The sequence below is a fragment of the Nelumbo nucifera genome, chromosome 1 (genome assembly GCF_055504915.1).
Source record: "Nelumbo nucifera cultivar China Antique chromosome 1, China Antique-T2T, whole genome shotgun sequence".
Classification (NCBI taxonomy): domain Eukaryota; kingdom Viridiplantae; phylum Streptophyta; class Magnoliopsida; order Proteales; family Nelumbonaceae; genus Nelumbo; species Nelumbo nucifera.
This window is the reverse complement of record NC_142649.1, coordinates 182,828,907-182,851,092: the sequence shown is the minus strand read 5'-3', so window position 1 is coordinate 182,851,092 and position 22,186 is coordinate 182,828,907. Positions and strand designations below refer to the sequence as shown.

General features: G+C 39.1%; 1 protein-coding gene across 2 annotated transcripts; it reads right to left on the bottom strand.

Annotated features, from left to right (window-relative positions):
• Window positions 1-1,381: 1,381 nt before the first annotated feature.
• Window positions 1,382-20,370, bottom strand: ATSTE24 (Peptidase family M48 family protein). 2 transcript variants are annotated; one of them, XM_010263026.3, is made up of 14 exons: window positions 20,206-20,368; window positions 19,458-19,605; window positions 19,237-19,321; window positions 19,051-19,146; window positions 18,472-18,537; window positions 18,207-18,305; window positions 17,578-17,691; window positions 17,275-17,385; window positions 14,148-14,210; window positions 9,901-9,993; window positions 4,692-4,805; window positions 2,935-3,006; window positions 2,764-2,829; window positions 1,382-1,784 (listed from the first exon to the last, which is right to left on the bottom strand). In XM_010263026.3, the coding sequence occupies exons 1-14, from the start codon at window positions 20,234-20,236 to the stop codon at window positions 1,668-1,670; spliced, it is 1,275 nt and encodes a 424-aa protein (XP_010261328.1). In that variant the 5' UTR covers window positions 20,237-20,368; the 3' UTR covers window positions 1,382-1,667. The 2 variants fall into 2 exon arrangements, with proteins under 2 accessions (XP_010261328.1, XP_088751646.1); XM_088895520.1 differs by lacking the exon at window positions 14,148-14,210 and having other exon boundaries at window positions 20,206-20,370.
• Between the last annotated feature and the right edge of the window lie 1,816 nt (window positions 20,371-22,186).

Genomic DNA, 22,186 nt, shown 5'->3' with positions numbered 1-22,186 from the left:
CAAGGGTTAGCAAATGGAAAAGACATGGGAAGAAGAAAATTTTGAATACACCATATCTGACCCTCACAGAAGATGAGGATGAGAACTCCATTGACAAGCCCATGCTCCTTGTCCATTAAGCGCCTGAAACACATGGAAGTGCTTACGTAGGCCGTAAACTTTGCCAAAGATGAAAGATACAGGTGGTTGGAGTTCAGACCGTTGCAAAGGTGGGGAGATGAAAACAGCGGGGTGGCACCTATTTGGTGAGACCCCACATCCCATATTTTGAGAATGGTATTCTCGCCACATCACAACATGTCTCCTAAAACAAACATGAGAAAATAAAAATATTCGATGAATATTCCTATTTTCTCATCTAGGTCGCACAAACCAAACGAACTGTTAGAGGACTTCAAACACATCTTCGGAGGTCTCGCGAGATTTATGTTTGTCAAACCTAATACCTCGGAGCTTCCCAAACACGCCAGATTCTTTAGAGATCTTCCAATGGCCAGAATTCGCATCTCTGTATCTCTTATCATTCATCAATGGGGTCAGACAAAGTGGGTTTTTTCCTAGAAAATACAAGGCCATTTTCGTGCACAAGAAAAGAAAGGACAACAAATTGATTAGAAACACTGCGGATGACCTGGAAACAAAATCATGCACACTGAGCTGGATCACTTATCACGAATGAAAACCACTCTTTGGTACACGTGATCCACATGAAAACCACACCTTATATGTATACCATTCCAACACCATCACCAAGGATGTATCCAATGCTCATTGGAAAAGAAGTATTACAGACTATAATGATGGAAGATGGTTTTCTCGACTCGTTCACAGGTCTTTTCAAAAAGATTTGAAGGCATTTAAGACTTTGGCTATGGCCTATGGGCTATCAAATGCATCTGACCACGTTCATGTCTTACCATTTCAGACCTATTTTACCTTATCAGAGTTTGTATTAAAATCGAAACACAAATGAGTTGTACGTTTGAAAATGAAATTTTTTGGACGTTCGATCACTGTTCTAAATATCAATATGCCCGATACACCATCAAGGAGCACCCAGGCAGTATAGGTATTATTTTTTTATTTTTTTTCAAATCCAGTTCAGAGGGCCGGTTTAAAGTTCCTCCACCCCCTAAACCGGTCAAAACCCCATACACTCTCTGTAGGGGCAGGTCGGGGGTGCTCCCGATACAATGCATATCGACCGATACGTAACAATTTTTTGAACCTTGCGTTAGATGCCTGAAAAAGTGTTATCAAGCGACAAGCTCAAGGTCAGCCGAAGATCATCCAGTCGGGTTATTTTGAAACTGTAACATAAGATCAAGCATATACCACCTAAAAGAGCCTCGGCCATATGACCATGAGCGTTAACCAAAGCTTCACTAACCTCTGTTCCTTTTTTCCATTCTGTATTGAGCGTTAACCAAAGAAGTGTTGCCGACTCCTATAACTCGATAGTGATACAGCACAACTGCAAGTTCCAACTAAATTGAAAAATTCAAATGGATTCTATTTTCGAAGGAGAAACGAGAAAATTGATTGCTGCTCATCTCATGCTTGCAGTGGGGTCCGCCACGGCCACGATAAGAAATGAGCTTTCCGTTGTGGCAGAATGCTTTTTTGTTCATTTGCCATCGAGACATTCTGTAGGTCCCACCCTTTTGTCATTCTTCTTTCTTATTAGATTCATCAAGCGCTGCAAGTCTCTCAACAAGTGGAGGATGAGAATAGTGGTAAGCCGAGTACCATGGATCTGTGTTCATTGCTGACAAATTTTCCTCCTGAAAACCATGCAGACCTCTGATGAGTAATGAAATAACAGGCACCAAAAAGATGGTCACAGCAAATGCTCAAATATGCTCATCTAATTCAAAAAGTACTTAAAAAGCCCATTTAAAAACAAATAGCACTTCCAAACACCACCTTAGTGCAGAGCACATTCAAAAGAAATCCCATCATAGAAAACAATCATATTGCTGAAAACCCCCCCAAAATCACCCAGAAATATATTTGAACTATGCCAGATGGATAATAGCCCAGAAATCCTGTATCTTCGTTATTTTAAACTCATCCACACCCCCCCCCCCCAGGGGTGTCAAGTGGACTGGATTTGATCCAATTCAATCCAGTCCAATGTGAGTCCATTACAAATGGATCAGGACCAATCCAATCCAATGAATATTTTGGACCATTTTGGACTGATCCAATTCAATGTCTGGACCATCCAATCTGTTCAAATTTGTTTTAATTTAGATTAATTCTAACCCAAACCTGGCCCATGGACACCTATGTTCTTATCTTTTATCAATGGACCAGATATTGGCTCAATCCAACCCAATCCAATATAATGGACCAGGTCCAACCCAATAGATACTTTGGACCATTAAGTCTGGACTGGTCCAAATCAATGTCTTGTTGGTCCTTCCAATCCGTCCAAATTGATACTGGTTTGGACGGGGTCCAATCCAAAACCAGTCCATTGACACCCTTAACCCTCCCCCCAAATAAAAAGAAAATGAAGAAACAAATTTCTACATAACTTCAAGCAAAGCAAAAGACAAAAGGACCAAAGATGGCTGAGCATAGTGTTCAACAGTATAAAGAAAGTCTATTAGAAGGCAAGGAAGAGTTCTGTTCGAAAAGCATAATGCACATAATAGTAGACAATACAGCCTAAACGAAATACTTCTATGAAAACGCATTCCAAATTTCCAATGCATTTGCATATTTTCAAAGAGATTATAGAGTTAACAAATTCACCTGCAGTTTCACAAGACCTGCACGAAGGGGTTTGGCCAAACCAAGCTTCTTGGCAAAGGCATCAGCCTGAGTTTAAAAAAAAAAAAAGAAAAATATCCCCAAGGGTGAGAATAAGAGCAAAGCTCACAAGATTAAGACTTCGGTCAATAATGTAACAAAAAAAATCCTTACCTGAAACTCAAATGATCGGCTCACAAGATTAAGACCAAAGCTCACAAGATGCTGAAAAGGTATTACAGTATGCTGTAGACAAGAATAATCACGTCAGAAAAATAGGAAAAAGTGCAATAAAATATCCATGTCTTCCTTCAGTAAACCAGTAATCATCGAAATAAAAAAATCAGTTAGCAAGAAGCAATTTCCCAATATCAGCTCAATCAAAGATCAATGTCGAAGAGCTATTCTTTTAATCTCTCATTGAAATTGCAAATAAAAGGATAACTAGTCGATTTGCTGGAATCTGTTGCATGGATGTAATATTTTACATAATACCACCTAAAGAATGATGTTTTTCCCCTGAAATTGCCTGAGTAATAAAATCTCCAACCTACTCAAAAGGTCAAAAATAAATTACTTTCACAACATAAACATGCCACACATAAATACAACCCTGTAGTACAGAATGTTAGGAATTCAACGAGTTTACAAAACAAAATAAAAAGATGGTCTGAAATTAATAAAAAACAGAAAATTATGATTATCCCAATCCCACTATGATCTTTCACCTCCAATTGTTGGAACGTTGATTTGGTACGGATTGTCAACTCCAAAAGTCTGAGAAAAATGGTGTTTGGGAAGACGGAAATGACCGGACACTCGGTGGAGCTGCACTACATACCCTCTGGCAAGGGATCAGCCCCCCCGTAATTCTCTGCAGATGGTTGATGATCTCAGAGAAGAGAGAACGTCAGTGGTGTGAAAGAGGAGAGGGGAGGAAAGGAAAAAGAGGATCTGGGTCCCCCCCCCCAGTATTTGGGTCTTGGGTCCCCATCTGGGCATGGGGCCCCTATTTATATTTTCCTTAATAAGATGTTTCTAGAATCTTCTAATACATGCTTTCCCAGGTTATTTATTAAACCAGTCTGAACTGGGTAGACTTATCCAGGTCTATGGCGATTTGCAAGTCTATGCTCTTTTTTTGATGAATATTGCAAGTCTATGCTCTTACACTTGGATTTGATTCATAGTTGCAATTCAAGATGGCATCCACCTTGAGAGTTGAGAGTAGTTCAAACTTCAAGTGTCTTTAACAGCCACTAATGACCTGTGTAACCACAAGAGCAACTAAAGTCCTTTCTTCTGGGATAAAAAGGTCTTAACTTCTTTTTTATTTCCAAAAACAAGGGCTTAGCCCTATGTTTTGTATGTTTTCTTTTCTTTCATATTATTTTTCTCATAAATATGTTGATATTCAATGTTTTGGTATGAGGTTTAGACTTATTTCATGAGGATTACTGGTAATTATTAGTTAAAGATAACTGCTGGTTGCAATGAAACCTAGGGAATGGTATTTATATTTTTATTATGAAAAAGAAAAACTCATCATCTGGGTGGGTGCCATAGGCAGCAAGGTGCCCCCCTGTTACCTAGCTTAGCCTTGGCACCTTGAAAACTATGGTCAAGCCAGTTGACCTAGTTGATGCTTAGTTCAACCCAAGTGACTAGTTGTTGACTAGTCAATGCTTTAATAACACTTCTCTGAATATTCAATACAAAAATCCACCTTGAGTACAAATTACTTGTCTGGAAATGCCTACTGAATTTACATGAAGACAATCAAGAATAGCAATGACCAACATGTCTTAGTAAATCAAGAAGTAGCAAATAACTTTCATGTCTAGATCAGATCAATATATGAGTGCATACTCAAGATACACACCTATATAGGTTCCTTTTAAGTTGAAAAAGGGTCCAAGACAATTTCTTACCTGAAATATGATCAGTCCAATGAGTACTGGTTGAGTATCAAAACCAAAACTCTCAAATAGATCCTTTGAGTTCCTCACAAGAGTATATCCTCCAAATTGTAAAAATGTGAGAACCTACAGTAACACAACAGTGTAATTGAAGAAAGCTAAAAGTATCAGATAACCCCCACCCAGAAGCTCAGGATAATGATGTCATTAGACATTAGGTGGTTGCACATGGCACAAATATCAATTATAATGGCACCAGACAAATTGCATTTTGTTACAACTTAGAAGCACATTCTATTAACAAGGACATCTTACAAAAATAAATCTTTATTAATGAGGTTCTATGTCTCTGCCATTACCCAAGTACATCTAACATAAGCATAGTATTAAAACAAGTTTGCCAAATAATCCAAACATGAGCTTAGGCCTTCTTTTTCTCTCACTGTTGCTCGGGTTGGTGAGGGGTGTCAACGGTATTCAAAAATCCAATTTCGATTTAATTCAAATATCTAATCAGTCGAATTCGGATATGACCTGACTCAATTCGATAAATATGTTATGGGCACACCATCCGGCAGCGCACTGCGGAGCAGTCATAGGCAGCAACACGCACGGTAGGCCGCACAGCAGCAGGCACCGCCAGGCAGCAGCGCACACCGCACGCACCGCACGGCGGCACACACCGCGCACCCACCCGGCACCGCACGGCAACGGCACCATGGCGCGCAGCACGCACCGCCAAGCAGCAGCGCGCACCGCACGGCAGCACGCACCGCGCACACGCTGGCACCGCACGGCAGCAGCACTGCGCGCACGCACCGCGCGGCAGCGGCACCATGAGCCGCGTGCACGCACCCGGCAGCAGCAACAGAGCGGGGCCCACACAACAGCTCATAGGGGTGGGCCCATCCTTATCTGAACACATCAAGCCAACTCGCCGCCAGCTTACCTTATCCTTATCTTATCCCTTATCCCTTATCCCTTATCTTTATCTAATCTCATCTTTATCTTATCTTAAGTAAGAGTGAGTTACCATTAGGAGTAGGTAATTAGGAGTTTGAGTTCAAGTTGGAGTTTGAGTTTAATTAGGAATTTCCTTATGTAATCTCCTATTTAAGGAGCTACGAATTGAAATAAAGGATTCAATTTTTCAGCCAAGAAAAGAGTGAAGAGAATTCGGGTGGTCTCTTGGACAAATCACCCATTCAGTCCCGCAAAAGGGTCTGCACGCAAGGGAAGACAAGGCATTCGCACCGTGGACCGACCCGTGACAGGATCCTATGCGCGGGACCATAACAAATTGGTATCAGAGCCAAACGTCACGGGCGATATGGAGCAGCTGTCTTCCAAAGTCCACGAACTGGAACACCAACTTGCAGAAACCAGCATGGAGGTTCGTGAGGTCAGGGAGGACGTCCGGGAGATGCGACGCCTGCTAGAAGCATTCCTCTCCAACAAAGAAATGAGTTCGGAGGGAATCGCCAACACCAACAGACGCCATCCGGACTGGGCAGAGGCATGCAGCGAACAACAGATCGCTGCCCCTACAGCCGCAATTATTTCCAAGGATCAGCGCACGGAGGATGAAACTGTAAAGTCTCCTCCTTTGGCCGGGGACGATGTCATGAACATTATAGTAGAACCCACAGAATGCACTCCTTTGACGGAGACGGGTGGGCTTGGCGATGTTGTTGGGGCCTTACCGAAGGCCTTGGCTCGGCGTGGACATAAAGCTATGGTTGCAGCACCACAGTATGGTAACTATACAGAAATCCAAGAAACAGGAGTGTGCAAGAGATGTAAGGTGGAGGGGTAGGATATAGAGGTAATTTTCTTCCAAGCTTATGCTGATGGCATAGATTTTGTGTTCATGGACAGCCCTATGTTTCGTAATATTGAGGAAAATATATATGGGGAAGGCCGAGAGGATATTTTAAAACACATGGTCCTCTTCGGTAAGGCCGCCCTTGAGGTTCTCAACTGTAAGCATACCCGGTGCATTCTTTATGATCCACAACATAGCACACCGGGGTCGTGGTCCAGTACGTGATTTCTGTTATGTGGATCTTCCACAAAACTACTTCAAACTATATGACCCAGGAGGTAGGGAACACTTCAATGGCCTTGCGGCTGGCCTGAGTGCAGCAGAGCGGGTAGTCACTGTAAGCCACGATTACGCCTGGGAGCTGGAAACTAAAGAAGGTGGCGGGGGTCTGCATCAAATAGTCCAGCGTTATGCACTGAGAGACGGGGCAGTCCCTGTTGTTCATACTATTGGTGGACTAAGAAATAGCGTGCAGCCGTTTGATCCATTCGCAGAGTCCCAAGCCATGTATCCTGAACACGAGCTTGAGGACAAGCTCATAGTCCGGGAGGGGTGTAATGTTATGGGCACACCATCCGGCAGCGCACTGCGGAGCAGTCATAGGTAGCAGCACGCACGGCAGGCCGCACAGCAGCACGCACCGCCTGGCAGCGCCGCATAGCAGCACGCATCGGTAGCGCGCACCGCACAGCGGCACGCACCCACCCAGCACCGCACGGCAGCGGCACCATGGCGCGCAGCACGCACCGCACGCACTGCACGGCAGCACACACCGCGCACACGCCCGGCACCACAAGGCAGTGGCACCATGAGCCGCGCGCACGCACGCACCGCGCAGCAGCGGCACCATGAGCCGCGTGCACGCACCCGGCAGCAACAGAGCGGGGCCCACACGACAACTCATAGGGGTGGGCCCATCCTTATCTGGACACATCAAGCCAACTCGCCGCCAGCTTACCTTATCCTTATCTTATCCCTTATCCTTATCTTATCCCTTATCTTTATCTAATCTCATCTTTATCTTATCTTAAGTAAGAGTGAGTTACCATTAGGAGTAGGTAATTAGGAGTTTGAGTTCAAGTTGGAGTTTGAGTTTAATTAGGAATTTCCTTCTGTAATCTCCTATTTAAGGAGCTACGAATTGAAATAAAGGATTTAGTTTTTCAGCCAAGAAAAGAGTGAGGAGAGTTCGGGTGGTCTCTTGGGCAAATCACCCATTCAGTCCCGCAAAAGGGTCTGCACGCAAGGGAAGATGCAAGGGAAGGTAGGGCATTCGCACCGTGGACCGACCCGTGACAGGATCCTATGCGCGGGACCATAACAAAATATCCAAATTCGACCGACTATTTAATTCTTATATATAATATATAAATATTTTATATGATTTGTATATATAAAATAATTAAGTTATATAAATAATTTATATACTTTATATCAATAAAATATTTATTAATTACCTAAAATAATTAATTAATCGAATTTGAATCGAATCGAACATTCGAATATTTAATTGGATTCGAATTCGGATATTGCTTGATCCTATTCAAATTGATCCGTTTACACCCCTTTGGTGTGCTTTCAGACTTGGGTCTTTCTTGAGACCTAGGTTTCAGAAGGGATCTGAGAGATAACGAATGTGTTTCCCTAATGCTTTTGATCTCAACCTTGGAGAAGGTCCAATTAGACCAAAATTCAGCTGACAATAGAATCAGGTCCCCAGCCTCTGATGGCTTATTCTCTTGTGCCTCTTCTTCAGTCTGCTCACTCACCCTGAAACTTTGGGGGTGAATTTCCCATTCAGAGTAATCTGGTGCAAACTGATCCCTACAAGCCTTCTGTTGGGAAGTGTTCCTAGCGAAGGAAAACACCTGTGATGTGCTAGTGCTACAGAAAAGAAGGCCAAACAAATGCCTTTCTCCTCATGCGTGTGTCCTTTGTAAGGCTTGTGGTGAAACCCTACCTTACTCTTATACTGCTCTTTTGTTTCTTGTATTTGGGAATACTTTTGTTCTCTTTGGATGCAGATGAGCTCCCCCACAGGATGAAGCAAGTCTTTTCAGCCCTACTTTCCTGAGGCAACAAAGAAAAAGGGGAAAGTATTTATGGAAGGCAGCAAGAGCTGCTATGGTGTAGACTACATGGGAGGAAAGAAATCAAAGAATTTTCTTTGAAAAAAGCAAATCAAAGGTGGAAGTCATTGAAGCCGTAAAAATCAGAGCTGCACATTGGGTGATGACCATGGAATTATCAAGAACATCTCCACAAATGACATTCTCAGGAACTGGACTGAAGTGGCGCAAACAGATGTACCAAAAGAAATTGTGAGAGTGGAGTGGAAACCACCTGCACTAAATAAACTAAAACTAAACTTTGATGGGAGTTCCTTGTGAGAGTGCAGTGGAAACCACCTGAACTAAATAAACTATAACTAAACTTTGATGGGAGTTCCTTTGGCAACCCAGGAAGGGCAGGTATAGGGGGTGTGTTTACTGTGCTTAGAAATCATCAAGGCGAAGTTGTGGCACTATTCTCGAGACCAATAGGTATTGGTGACTCAATTCAGGCTGAAACTATGGCTCCCCTACAAGGCTTAAAGCTGGCTGAGTGGATTGGAGCAACAGATTTAGAAATTGAAGGAGATTCACTACTGGTCATTTCTTGGGCAAAGCAAATCACTTCAGCACCTTGGAAGCTCAAATTTATCTTTAGGGAAATTGACCTACTTGCAAGGAGGTTCAATTCTCAGTTTGGTTGGGTGAAAAGGACTGCAAATGGTTTGGCAGATACCCTAGCAAAACAGGGAGCAGATAGATCTGCTTTGTTCTGGGCAGTGCTGTAATTGTTTGCAGGTTGGGTCATTGCAGTGCTGATACCTATCTCTTGTACCTTAATATTATCTTTGAAATTAATAAAATTCTTATTTGCTGATAAAAAAAATGATTAACCAACTGCACCATATTTGAATTCATATTTAAGTTAGGGAGCTAGGTATGTGAACCAACAAAACAGTGAAAGACGTGTTTGTTCCATATCTTGCATTTGGGGTTTTGACTTTTAAAAGAACCACCAAAGCATGCAAAGCAACAGTTAACACCAAAACTTTATCATATTTATGTCAAATTTTGTGTTTATTTAGTTAAATAGAAATATAAGAAGTCAATTGTGTTTGGATTAAGGTTGTGTATAGCTGTCCCTCCACTTGGCGGGAGCCTCGTGCACTGGGCTCCCCAATTGAGTCTGGATTAAATTCATTTTCACCAATTATGTTCTTAAAAAAAAATCTAATAATTAATGCATCTCATCTTAAAGTGCAAGTTAGCTCAACATATGATTTGAGGAATTGGGGCATTAATAAATTTCAAACTTTGCATAGGGTGGATATATATATATATATACCTGAACAGCTATAAATGAATACATCGTGTGGTTAAGCTTCCAATGACCAAGTTCATGGGCAATAACTGCAACAACTTCCTCCTCGTTTTTGCACTGCAAAATTAACTTAGCCATGTGAGACTAAAATATGTGAATGTATGCATCTGTATGTAAGAAAAATATTACTTAAAAACCTCAATATAAGTTGTACTGAAATTCAAGGACAAAGTGATTAGGCACTAAATGACACTAAGGGCAAGGGAAAGGCCAAAAAGGAAGTGGATAGAAGAAATGTTTTTAACACATTGTTGACACAGATGGTCAAATCAACCAGTAAACCTGTTATCCCCTTAAAGCATGACAGGTGTGATTTAGTATCAGTAAAAGGTGGTTAAATTATAGCCAACTCAGTGCCATGACTGCCATCTTAATGCAGAACTTATAGCCTCATTTTCTTATCAGCAGGTAACCATAAACATAACTCTAAACAGCAATAGATATGATGTTCTCACAACAATTTCTGTCCCAGAGACAAGACCAGTCAGACGTTTCATAAATAAATAAATAAATAACTATACCATCCAACTTGCTAAGATCTTTTTTCAAAAAAGCACATATTGAATGAAAGGAGAAATTTGACAAGCAGCAGCATTGGTGGTGGAAGAAGGCAAGGAACATAAGTGGTGCAGGATCCAAGGAGTCAAGATTGGAATTCTTTGAATTGTTTACGTATGTTTGTATTTCTGGACAGCAAGGTTATTTTCTTCATTCTTGTATAGCCATAGTCTTATTACGTTTGAAGAACCAATTTAGGTAAGTTCCATAGCCAAACTCTTCAAGTCACATTCTTTCATTAGATAGATTACCAAAAAATTCTTTCATTAGATTCTCTTGAAGAGAGCATAAGCCATGGACTAGGTTTGAGTAACCCGCACACGGTGAGGTGAAGTTTGCAGGCCAGCATGGTGAAAGGGTACCCAGGACACATCGCCAACAACAGGAGTAGACCTATCTCAGCGTGTTCGGTAGCACCACCGAAAAGCTACCAAGAAGACGATCGAGCCTTGAGGTAAAGATGATACATGGGGCGGACCTCCGCGAAGCACACATCCAATTTCTTCGAGGGCCCTTCTCACACAATTCAACGGCATAGCCATTGCGCGGTTTGAGTAACCTCAACACAGGGGGTGAAGTCCAAGCAAGCCACCAACATAGGCAAGACCCGGGTTGGCCAGGAGAGCCCTGGAACTGGTAGAGCACACATCCAATTTTTTCGAGGGCCCTTCTCACACAATTCAACGGCATACCGAAAAGCTACCAAGAAGACGATCGAGCCTTGAGGTAAAGATGATACATGGGGCGGACCTCCGCGAAGCACACATCCGATTTCTTCGAGGGCCCTTCTCACACAATTCAACGGCATAGCCATTGCGCGGTTTGAGTAACCTCAACACAGGGGGTGAAGTCCAAGCAAGCCACCAACATAGGCAAGACCCGGGTTGGCCAGGAGAGCCCTGGAACTGGTAGAGCACACATCCAATTTTTTCGAGGGCCCTTCTCACACAATTCAACGGCATAGCCATTGCGCGGTTTGAGTAACCTCAACACAGGGGGTGAAGTCCAGGCAAGCCGGCATGGTGAAATGGTTTTGTCCCCATAAATGGACACCAACATAGGCAAGACCCGGGTTGGCCAGGAGAGCCCTGGAACTAGTAGACAAGTGGATGGCGCGGGACACAAACGCCCATTCACGAGAAGAGCCATTGTCGATGACGACAATGGATTGAGTGGAGGAGCCTATTATGGTCTGACACAGGCTTAGCCTTGCCTACACTTGGCAGGCTTACGTTAAGGGACAACACCGTCATTTTCGCCTGTAAGATTTTTGGGAGAATTGATGTTATCTTCAAGCAAACCACCAAAAGCTTAACGTACTCTTTGAGGGGAGGTAGGTAGTCGAGTGAGTCATAAGCGTGTAAAGGTTAAGCACGAGATCCCCTCGACACTATACTGTGTGCTTGTGCTTACCACTGATTAATGCAATACAAGTTGCCTTTTGTCTAATTTGTATGCCTTCTTGTTGCCTTTTGTGTGTTGTTGCTTGCATTTGTAGGCTTTCTCGACCCCATCGAGCGTCGCACAGGGCCTCGTCGATTAGCCCCGTGAAACACTTTTCTCTAAATCACCTACTCTAGGTTGGATTCAAAATCCAATCTAATCCAGCCCTCCCCAATCTTTTAACCCCATAAGCCTATCCCATATAAAACTGTTTTTTTCCTTGATTAGTAACAAAAAAATTATTCATGGAAGAGATATATAAACAAATGGCTACATCCCTGAGATTGGGATGGCTAATACAGAAACTGTATACATCAAAGATTCCCTTCCCCACCCCAAAATAAACCCTTTCTATTCACCCTTTGTTTTGCCAATGCATCTGTCAATCCATTAGCCAATCTGTGGATCCATGTTACATTAATGCTTTTGTTTCTCTTGAGCTTTCCCTCCCCCCCCCCCCCCCCCCCCCCCCCCCGCTTTCAACTTGCAAGTTTGTGTAGTTTAGATCTTTAGCAATATTGTTTCCATTATAATTTCAATATTGGACCCCCCACCCCTTCAACCTTGTTGAATTCCAATAACCTACTGATCCAGAGAAGAAAGCAATATTGTTTCCATTATAATTTCTACAAAGCCCCTCCTATTCCTGATTTCCTATAGGTTAGTCCTACTGTATCCATCAAAGTTAAGCTTAATCAAGTGTTTTGGTAGTCATTTCAACTGGGAGAAGACAACATCACTAAAGACTAAGAAGTTGGCAATCCATTGCAACCACAGATGACATCATCGATGGTGAAGTCAATGAAGAGCCATGTTATTTGAGCCAATGGATGATTTTCAATGCATTATTTTCTACGATTGTAGTTTTAGTTTTATCTTGGATTTTGTCTGTAGACAATCTCCCATTCCTTTCACCACATATAGACCACAATACTTCTGCCCTGGTGCATCTCCACATTACTTTGCCTCTGAAGAAATTTGATTAAAAGAGGTTAACCAATTCCATCGGAGGAATCACCTGCATAAAAAAAAAAAAGTTAAAAAAATGAAATGCAAAAAAGAATGTTGGCAGCAAAAGAAAGAGATTAGCAAATGGAAGGTGCTCTCTCCACTAGCATAACAAAGGGGATAAACATGAGTAGATAAGCACTAACTAGGTATTGATGTTCATATGGTACACTTCCCAACAAAAGGCTCTGACTTTGAGAAGGATCAGTTCACTCCAGATTTCTTTAACAGTAAAGGAGTAGGGACTGACAAGGTGAAGTAAGAGATCAAAAAAACTGAAGCACAAGAAAATTTTCCTTTAGGAACCAAATTAGAAAGGTCAAGGCAAACCCCATCTAGAGAATTAACCAACTCAAGAGCCAAAGGAATTTCAAAATCCCACAACCCTTCCTAACCAAATCTATCCAACCATTCACCTATCTAAATCTGATTCCTAGCTCTACAAGCCCATCTTGAGTGAACTACCCTATATCAATTTGGCAGCAAAGCACCTGTTCGCAATCCATCCTAAATCACTTTGGTATCAAACCAGTAAGTCCTACATCGCTAAGGATTCTCCAAGGCACATGTTCAGGTTGCTCAAAATTTCTTCTTTTTCTCCATCTTTTCTTAATCGGTATACTTTTCTCTATCTTGAATTCTTTTGTACCTCAACACTTTCTAATTTCCTCTTCAATATCTTCTGTGGGCTGCATTTTATGCCTTCTTTTGTTCCACAAATTACCTAAATCTAACTCAAACAAAAAAAAAAAAACTGTCTAAGTTTTTTTTCCAAACACATAAATGAAGTCATATCCTCTCAGCCCTACTTCCTACCTTCTAACAGAGAACAAACCCAATCACATGATATGGTAATCATGTTTTGATAAATGATAGAAGCAACATAAACAGAATAATGATTGAAAAAGTAAGGCTTTTCAAATTCCTATTCAATCCAACCAACAAAAATAAAATAGATAGAAAAAGAAGGGGTAGCAAGACAGGATTTAAGAAGGGGAGAATATCGTCTGGGGTGATAATGTAACTAGATGGGGAAGGGGATATTAATGGAGAAGGCTTTGTTTGTAAGACTTCCTCTAGCTATATTTGATCTTATCTTTTCACTTGCATTCTTACTCTGCAACTATGATGCACATCTTGTACATTGCTTTTTATCAACAAAATTCCTTTGGTTACCGATCAAAGTAAGAAGTGCCTCAAACCTGCTGAATCAATGTGTCATAAAGGACGATGCGCTTGTTATTAAAAAACCCATACATGTAAGCCTGCCAGGCATCAATACATGAGTTAGACAGAAAGAATAATATTAAAAAAACTGTAGATACAAAGGAAAAATTAACAAGAAGCACATATGTACATTTGCAGCTATTAGAGTGCAACAAAGGAAAAGGAATTAATAGCAGTCAGCAAGAATTTCATTGAAATAGCCCACCATCCAAAAAGCTCGATAACAGGGGAAGCAAAGAATAAATGAAATGGAGATAACAAAATTGGTCTATCTTAGAATATTACAAAGAAAATCCCGGGTCTGGTGTTTCCCAAACTAAAAATTCCCTGTCTACAGTCTACCCAACTTAGTAAAGCATCTGCCAAAGCATTTGCAGACCAAGGAACCATCTTAATGAGCTGTTCAGATTGTGTCAAAGATTCCGAACTTGCCTAACAAAACTTCTATATGTCTAAGGTATTTCCTCATGTCTCTAATAGGACTTGGCAATCTCCTTCAATGATAATTTCTGTCGACCCCTTTGTGATTGCAAGTTTCATCCCTTGTAACAAAAGATAATATTTCAGCCTTCCAAGAATTGCCAAAACCAATTAGACTTGAAATGCTAAGCAGGATATTACCACTGTGATCCCTAACTAGTCCTCCAATGCCCGCCATTCCAGGTTGCCCAAGCTGCTGCCATTGAAATTTGGTTTTAAGTTCCCTTGTTAGGAGCCTTCCACTCCTCTTGGCTACTTAGGGCTCTAGTCTGGAACGCTGCCACTATTTTGTCAACCTCTTAACAGCTCAAGTAACACTTTTGAATTCCTCACATGCCAATACCCAGTGGACAATTTTCACCATCAGCAAATTAATGAATGAGCTGATGCCCATATCTTTATCTTTTTTTTTTATAAGTGTGTATGCCCATATCTTTATCTTCAAATATACTTGCATTCCTTTCTCCCAAAATGCTCCAAAGGATGGCAGCTCTAGTGCAGTGCCATAATATGTTTTGTCTCTATATGGCATATCGACGGCATGTGCAGACTAAGTGCAATAAAGAAACTCCTGGACCCTCCTCTCTGAATTGCATATATTTTGAGCAAATGTATAAACTGAAACCATTAATTTTGTAATTAAACCGTACGAAGCATTTGGCATCATATGGTTTCAACTGAGCAGTTAAGAAATCCAGATCTATCTGTGCAAAAGGTACAATTTTTGGAAGGATTAACCCCCACTGTTTTCCTTTAGCCATTCAAACTAGTGTCGCTACTGATCAAAAAATAATAATAATAATAATCTAGTATGTCTGTGCAACCACCAGCATTGAAGCCTTTTTTGGATAGCTAACACTAAAAAAAAATTCATTAAAGTGATAAAGAAGATACTTACTATCCACAACTGTAGGCAGTAGGGTACCAAAAACAAAGAGCACATTGCTGATTACCTTAACTTCTTACAGAGTTATGTCTTGTACTTTTTTTGAAAAAGGTAATTTATTGTATTAACTATCACACAGTTATGCCTTGTACCTTGAAGGTTAACTCCTGCTTTAGTTTCAGAGAATCTCTCCCTCTTTGAACTTGAAGGTTAACTCCTGTTTCAAACCAGTTTTCCTTCAATGTGTTTCAAGTGGAGACCATGGAGAATTTAATTAATAGACTGGATTTAGGACCAATAGTTCTGGTACCAATTGATGTAGGACTTGACTGAGCAAATGATGAGTCTAGGACTAGGAGAATTAGGATGGATTAATAGGTGATTCAGAACTAAGAAATAAAAAACGGTTAAGTTAGAAAGGGTGACTTAATTGCAAGAATTGCACGTTTGTTCAAGGACAGTAAAAAAACTTCAAAATAGAGAAAATAGGTCTAGGATAGGAATTTTTAAAGAAATTTCATAGGTAAGGCTAGAATGGATAGTTGTAAAGGGCAACCAAGTTTGGTTAAGTTCAAAGTATATCTTGCACGTCATCATCATCTAAGCCTTATCCCTGACTTAAAGCATGTCTTGCACAAAAGGACAAAAAATCTATAATATGAAAATTTTAAAAATTATGGAATCTAGGGTTCTAAATGGACTTTTGAGATGATATTTGAAGGGATGGAAAGTTAATGAAGATCTATGGGAGGTGTCCAAATATGGGAGCAGTTGAAAAAGGTTTGGTACAAAAAGAAGAAAACGGATGCAATGGGAAAATTTTGTGTTTTGATGAAAAAAAAACACCTAGACCATTCCAGTCCTTTGAGAATGTTGAATAAAACTTTTAATGAAGAACTTATGGCTGTTAATACTTCATAGCCATAATGGCTTCTTGAATGATTAAAAAAATAAATAAATGGGCAAAGCAAAGAGGGGGGAAAACAGAATCACTCAACAGAGTACCTAAAATCACTCTAGATCATAGGAATGACTCTGCACATAGCAAAAGTTGTAAGATCTCAAATAAATTTTATTAATTCATCCTTCACACTTTGCACTTTACACATGTATAAATACTATAAGAAAATATAATAATTCCTATAAACTTAACTAATGACTTCTATATTTTAAAAACAAATAAATTATAACTAGACAAATCAAATTACTAGATCAGACCCACAGACATGTTGAGTAACCAAAATACCCCTTCTGTCTAAAATTTCAAAAACATATAAAAATCCAGAATAGTTCAATTTTGACTCTTCCACTCTACATCAACTGGCCAACCATGGAATAGGTCCTTTCTCTTTCTCTTTCTCTTTCTCTTTCTCTTTCTCTTTCTCTTTCTCTTTCTCTTTCTCTTTCTCTTTCTCTTTCTCTTTCTCTTTCTCTTTCTCTTTCTTTTTCTCTTTCTCTTTCTCTTTCTCTTTCTCTTTCACTTTTCTTTCTTTCTTCTTTAATTTTTGTGCATCTACATCACCTCTTTTTACAAAGATAAGTTATATACAATAAATATTCTAATAGTCTCTGGGCCATTTAAGAATTATGACAACGATATTAGAAAGATAGGAAATTTGTAAAATGCAGAACAAATAGCTAAAAGTGGATTAATTGATAGCTCTATGTCAAAACATAAAATCTAAAAGAAGCAACTTGTGCAAAATAAAACACATCAAAGAAAGTTAAGTCCTTACATTGCTATGGCTTGACCTCATTGATCCATCAACAACAAAAAGCTTCTTTAAAGGGAACTTGAGTGAGGAAGCAAGAGTCTCAATTCTCTGACGAAGTTCTCCATCAGGAAGCTATCAGAGCACCAGTAGTCCAACAGAAAAATGGAAAAGGCACCATTAATCAAGTAAAAATACACCTAAATAGATCTCTTTTTCAGGAGAAATGTATGAAATGTAAAAGAATATCTTAATTAAACAGCTATATATGCAATTCAAAGTCATCAGTTATCTATATAAGACAAAAAAGTAAACAAAAATGCTTACAGGTGTAAACTTGTTGAAAAGTGGAGCAATTAAAACAGGGTATAGTGTCATCATCACAAGGGACAAAACAAACATAAAACCCCAAAGATAGATAGCCAAGTATGGACCTCCTTTCTGCATCAATGAAGTTGAAATTAGAATAATTCAATCACAGGAGCATCAATCTATACAGATAGTGATGTAGAAGATGAATTACAGAAAAAGAAATAAACAAATATATCTAAAAGGCATTTGGCTGATCTCTTCCTAGTGTTAAATGTGCTAAGTGCATAAACCACCAACATGACCACTGTTTTCTGTAATATATGAAATGCACAAGACACCGTGATTAATGCCACTAAAATACATTTTCGTCATGTACTTTTCACATCAACATGTGAAACAATATAGATCAAAATGCTCACCATTTAGAAAATGCAATTTATTTTGCCCCCTACCATGAACACAACCACAAAATTCCATGCCTTAGTAGGCCTAAGAATGTAGCTCCTGACAATCTCAATAAAATAAACAGCATTTCCAGAGAGATTATGCTCATGCATTTTCCTAGAACTACACAACCCCAGGGTATTTTCTTTAACTAAATGTAATCAAATGAATCTCTCTGACTCTCCAGTAAACAGTATTACCTGAACTATTACAATGATTGTAGCCACAATTGGTGGTCCAAGTATAATAGAAAGGCAGATTCCTTTGAACATGTCCTTAAAGAATAGCCAAATTGTTTGCTGCAAAACAAGAAAAAAGATGGAAAAAAACTTAGAAACACCAAAAATCAAATTGACAAACAAGTCAGGAAACTAGACATTGCAGAAGAGCCTCCCAAAGGAAATCCAATGTGCAAGGGAAGCATGACAAGAACATGGCTGACATGAAAAAGATCAAAGTACGGACTTTATTGAAACCATGCCGAGATTCAATCACAAATGTCGAGTACAGAGAGAACGGCAAGTCAGTAATCTGCATAAGAAAATTATAAAAAAGTCACTATTCAAACTATTAAGAATAACATAGGATCATTGGCTTATTATATAGAGGTGTTATGGAATTCAACAAACCACAAACAAGTGGTGGTGGTGGTAGTAGTAGTAGTAGTAGTAGTAGTAGAGGTAGTACTGACTTAGGAGTTTAATTCTTTACAATATAATCTTGTATTGTATATATGCACATAAATAGGTTTGCACAACCATACATATGCCTGTGCAAACAAACAAGGTAGCACCTGGCTAAACAAAAGGAAAACAATTGTTTTCTGTTCTCATGATGAAGCATTTTATAAATTTCATGTATTAACTTTAATAGAAGGCGGTTGACTATTTTGTATATCATGGTGAAGCCTCTCAGTAACCCAAGTAGTGGTTTATATCTCTGTAAATTATACAAATATTGTTCTTTTAGTGACTATTCTGTCCCCAAAACTGAACAAATAAGCAATCTTATTTTCAGAGAAATTATGGACGCTTATATCCAAACCTGTGACCAAATCATAACACCGGACAGAAAGGCAAGAGTGTGAAGTATTTCATTCTCAGGATTGAGGTTGGTGTAGATAAGAAATTCTGCTGATCTCTATAGACAAAAGAAGCAGATGAAGTTAGTACGATCCGTCACCAAAATAGAAGAAAAAGAAGTTGCTGCGACAAATCCTAACCAACTCACCTTCCAAAACCACGGCAATATACCAAAAAACAAAATTGCGGTGTCCATTAGTATGGTTACAGCCTCATGAATAAAGTGAAAATGGCTGAAAGAGATAAGAAATAGACCAGTAGAAACAGAAGCCAGTTAAACGTGTTGAAGCATATCAAATCATGAAAAAAAAAGAACTTCAAAGAAACAACTTCCACGTGTAAGAGAAGCGATGGAGGAGGACGAAATACCTTTTATCAAGGCTATAAGCTCGGGACTTTTCAAATTTTTCTTGACTGATCACACCTTCCAAAGGTTTAGGAAGGTTAGGCAGCTTCAGAGAACGATGTTGCCGTATATCCAAGTATGTTTCGAAAATATACATCAAAATCATAAAACCTGCAAAAAGAAATCTCCGATTACTAAGAAACTACAAGGCTCAGAAGAAAGTCCAACCACATACTGAAGGTTCGAGAGAAAGACTCACGGCAGGCAGGTATCAGCAGAAAGAATAAAAAAGGGATAATTTTTTTTAGCAGAGAACCAAAGTGAGGAAAAATAAAAAAGATGAGAGAGAATCCCAATCTGGAGAGAGGAAATGGGAGTGATGAGATTCGGCATATTCAAAAGCAAATTTTGAAGGTGTTTCTGGCCCAACTATGTCACCAAGACAGAAAGCCATAGGCGTATTTCATCTACACCAGCGGCAAAAACTGGCATGAGAATTACTAAGAAAGAAAACCCCAATAGAGAACCAACAAGGTATGACCTGGATATCCATATCAAACAACTGAACCATACTAAGCTCAATAACACAAAGAGCAATCCGAAGAGAAGATCGAAGAGACCAAATGAACCAAGAAAATTACCAATAAAGAATAAAAACAAGAATCAGAAGCACGCTTCAATCATTTTCAGAGAAGAACCAAGGCTCTAACAAAAAGAACAATAAAGGGAAGGGAAAGAAAAGCAAAGAAGCAGAATGGCGAGAAACCCTACCTACGACAGATTCCATGTACGGAAACGCCATTGCAGCAGATTCAGAAGTGCAGAGCGCGCAAGCTAACAAGAGAGAGAGAGAAGGGGGAAACTATGAAGAGTCGAAGAGATGCTTTTGTTTGCGCGTTGGTTGAAAACTGGGAATTTTAGAAATGCGTAGCACACCAGCGCATGTTAGTTTAAGGCAGATGCAATCGGTTATCCATTTTGCTTAAGTACGAAGATAATAAAAAGATGAACCATCTTTGGATTTCCACACTGCCGTACTTACTACTTCAACAGTTAAACCCGAATTTATATACTGGGCTATCGGCTATCCATCGTTTAGTTTTACTTCTTTCTCACATTTTTACTGCTCGAAAAATACCACAAATTGAGACAGACAGACTCTTTCGATGCCATCCTCGTCTACAAATCAGACACAAAACCTACCCTTCCAAACCTGTCCTCTCTCATTTTTCCTGGAAATTGCTCAAATTTCGCCTCCATGTATTTTGTAAATTGTAAATTGGCTGAAATAGAGTTTCAAAATTTTTACAAAGTAAGCAAAAATTAATTGTAAATTTCGCCTCGAGGGTAGAGTTTCAAATCCATACGAAATGAACATCCGCATGTATTTTAATACATACGAATTCAGCACATCCCAACATCCAGAATTGAAATTCCAATTCTTATTACCAAAATTCCGGTATCATACATTTTCGGCATGATAGGTTTACCCTTTATTTAATCAGCCGGTATAGATAAGTTCGTTTAAAAGATCATCCAAAAGCAAGGTTTTAAAAAACTATCCAGAACCGGAACCGTTTTGGACACCGGTTAGAATAGATGGTCCTTCTAATAAAAAAATTAAAATAAAAAATAACCAAAAATTGTTGATCGGGTCAGAGATTCGACTATCTAGTTATAAAGATGGCCTGTTCCAACGAAAAATAATTTAAATGATTTAAATAAAAAACACCCAAAAGCTTGAGCAGGTCAAATGGGTCAACGGCTCGACCGCCTAAGTCAGTAGGTCACTGACCAATTCAATAATTTTTTGCCAAGGACCGGGTTTGAGGTAAAATGGAACTGGTTGCTTGGACGGTTCCTAAGCAGAACGGTTCAATTGCCTAGGTCAGTTACAGCTCGAAAACATCTACTTTAAAAAGCACAAATGGCCTCAAGAATATTTCTGATTTTTTTTTAGGGGAAAATTTGCCCCTCTATATTTAAATTTATAAAAATGAGGGCAGATAGGGTAATAGGTTATTAGTATTAAATGAATTGAAAAGAGGTAACTTTAAGATATTCAATTCCCTCTCTTTAAATCCAACATTTAAATTATTAACTTGCATCCATGTTCATTGAATCATATATTTAAGTCATTTTTTTTATTTTCATCATTAAGTTCTATTGATTAAATCCATACTTAATAAATTAATAATTCTAATAACATAAAAGCTTATATTTTTAAAATTTACCTAAAAATTAGTGTTTTCATCTAGGTGGTAGTAAGAAAATAAACCATTTTGGGTCAAATGGGTCAATCCATGTTGTCACGATTAAATGATAAAATGAAAAAAATAGAAATTAAAAAAAAAATGGAAACATTTTTAACATACATATTAAATAATAACAAGTACGATAAAAAATAAATGTTTTTATTAATGATGGAAATGGGATGTAAAATTTAAAACCAATTGGAAATAAAAATATTTTCCTATATTCTCTCATTAAATTCTATATTTAAGGTATATTTTTTCTCATCATTAAAGTCTTGTAATCAAAACCATAATATTAATTTTAATAGTATAAAAATAGATATTTTGAAAAGTAATTTGAAAACAAAACCATTTTCTTCCCTCCCGGTGGTGGGCAAGCAATTCGACCATTTAGGGTCAAATTGATTAATAAATAATATCATAATTAAATAATAAAAAATTAAAATAAATAAGTATAAAATATAAAAAGTATTTTTATTAATGATGAAAATGAAATG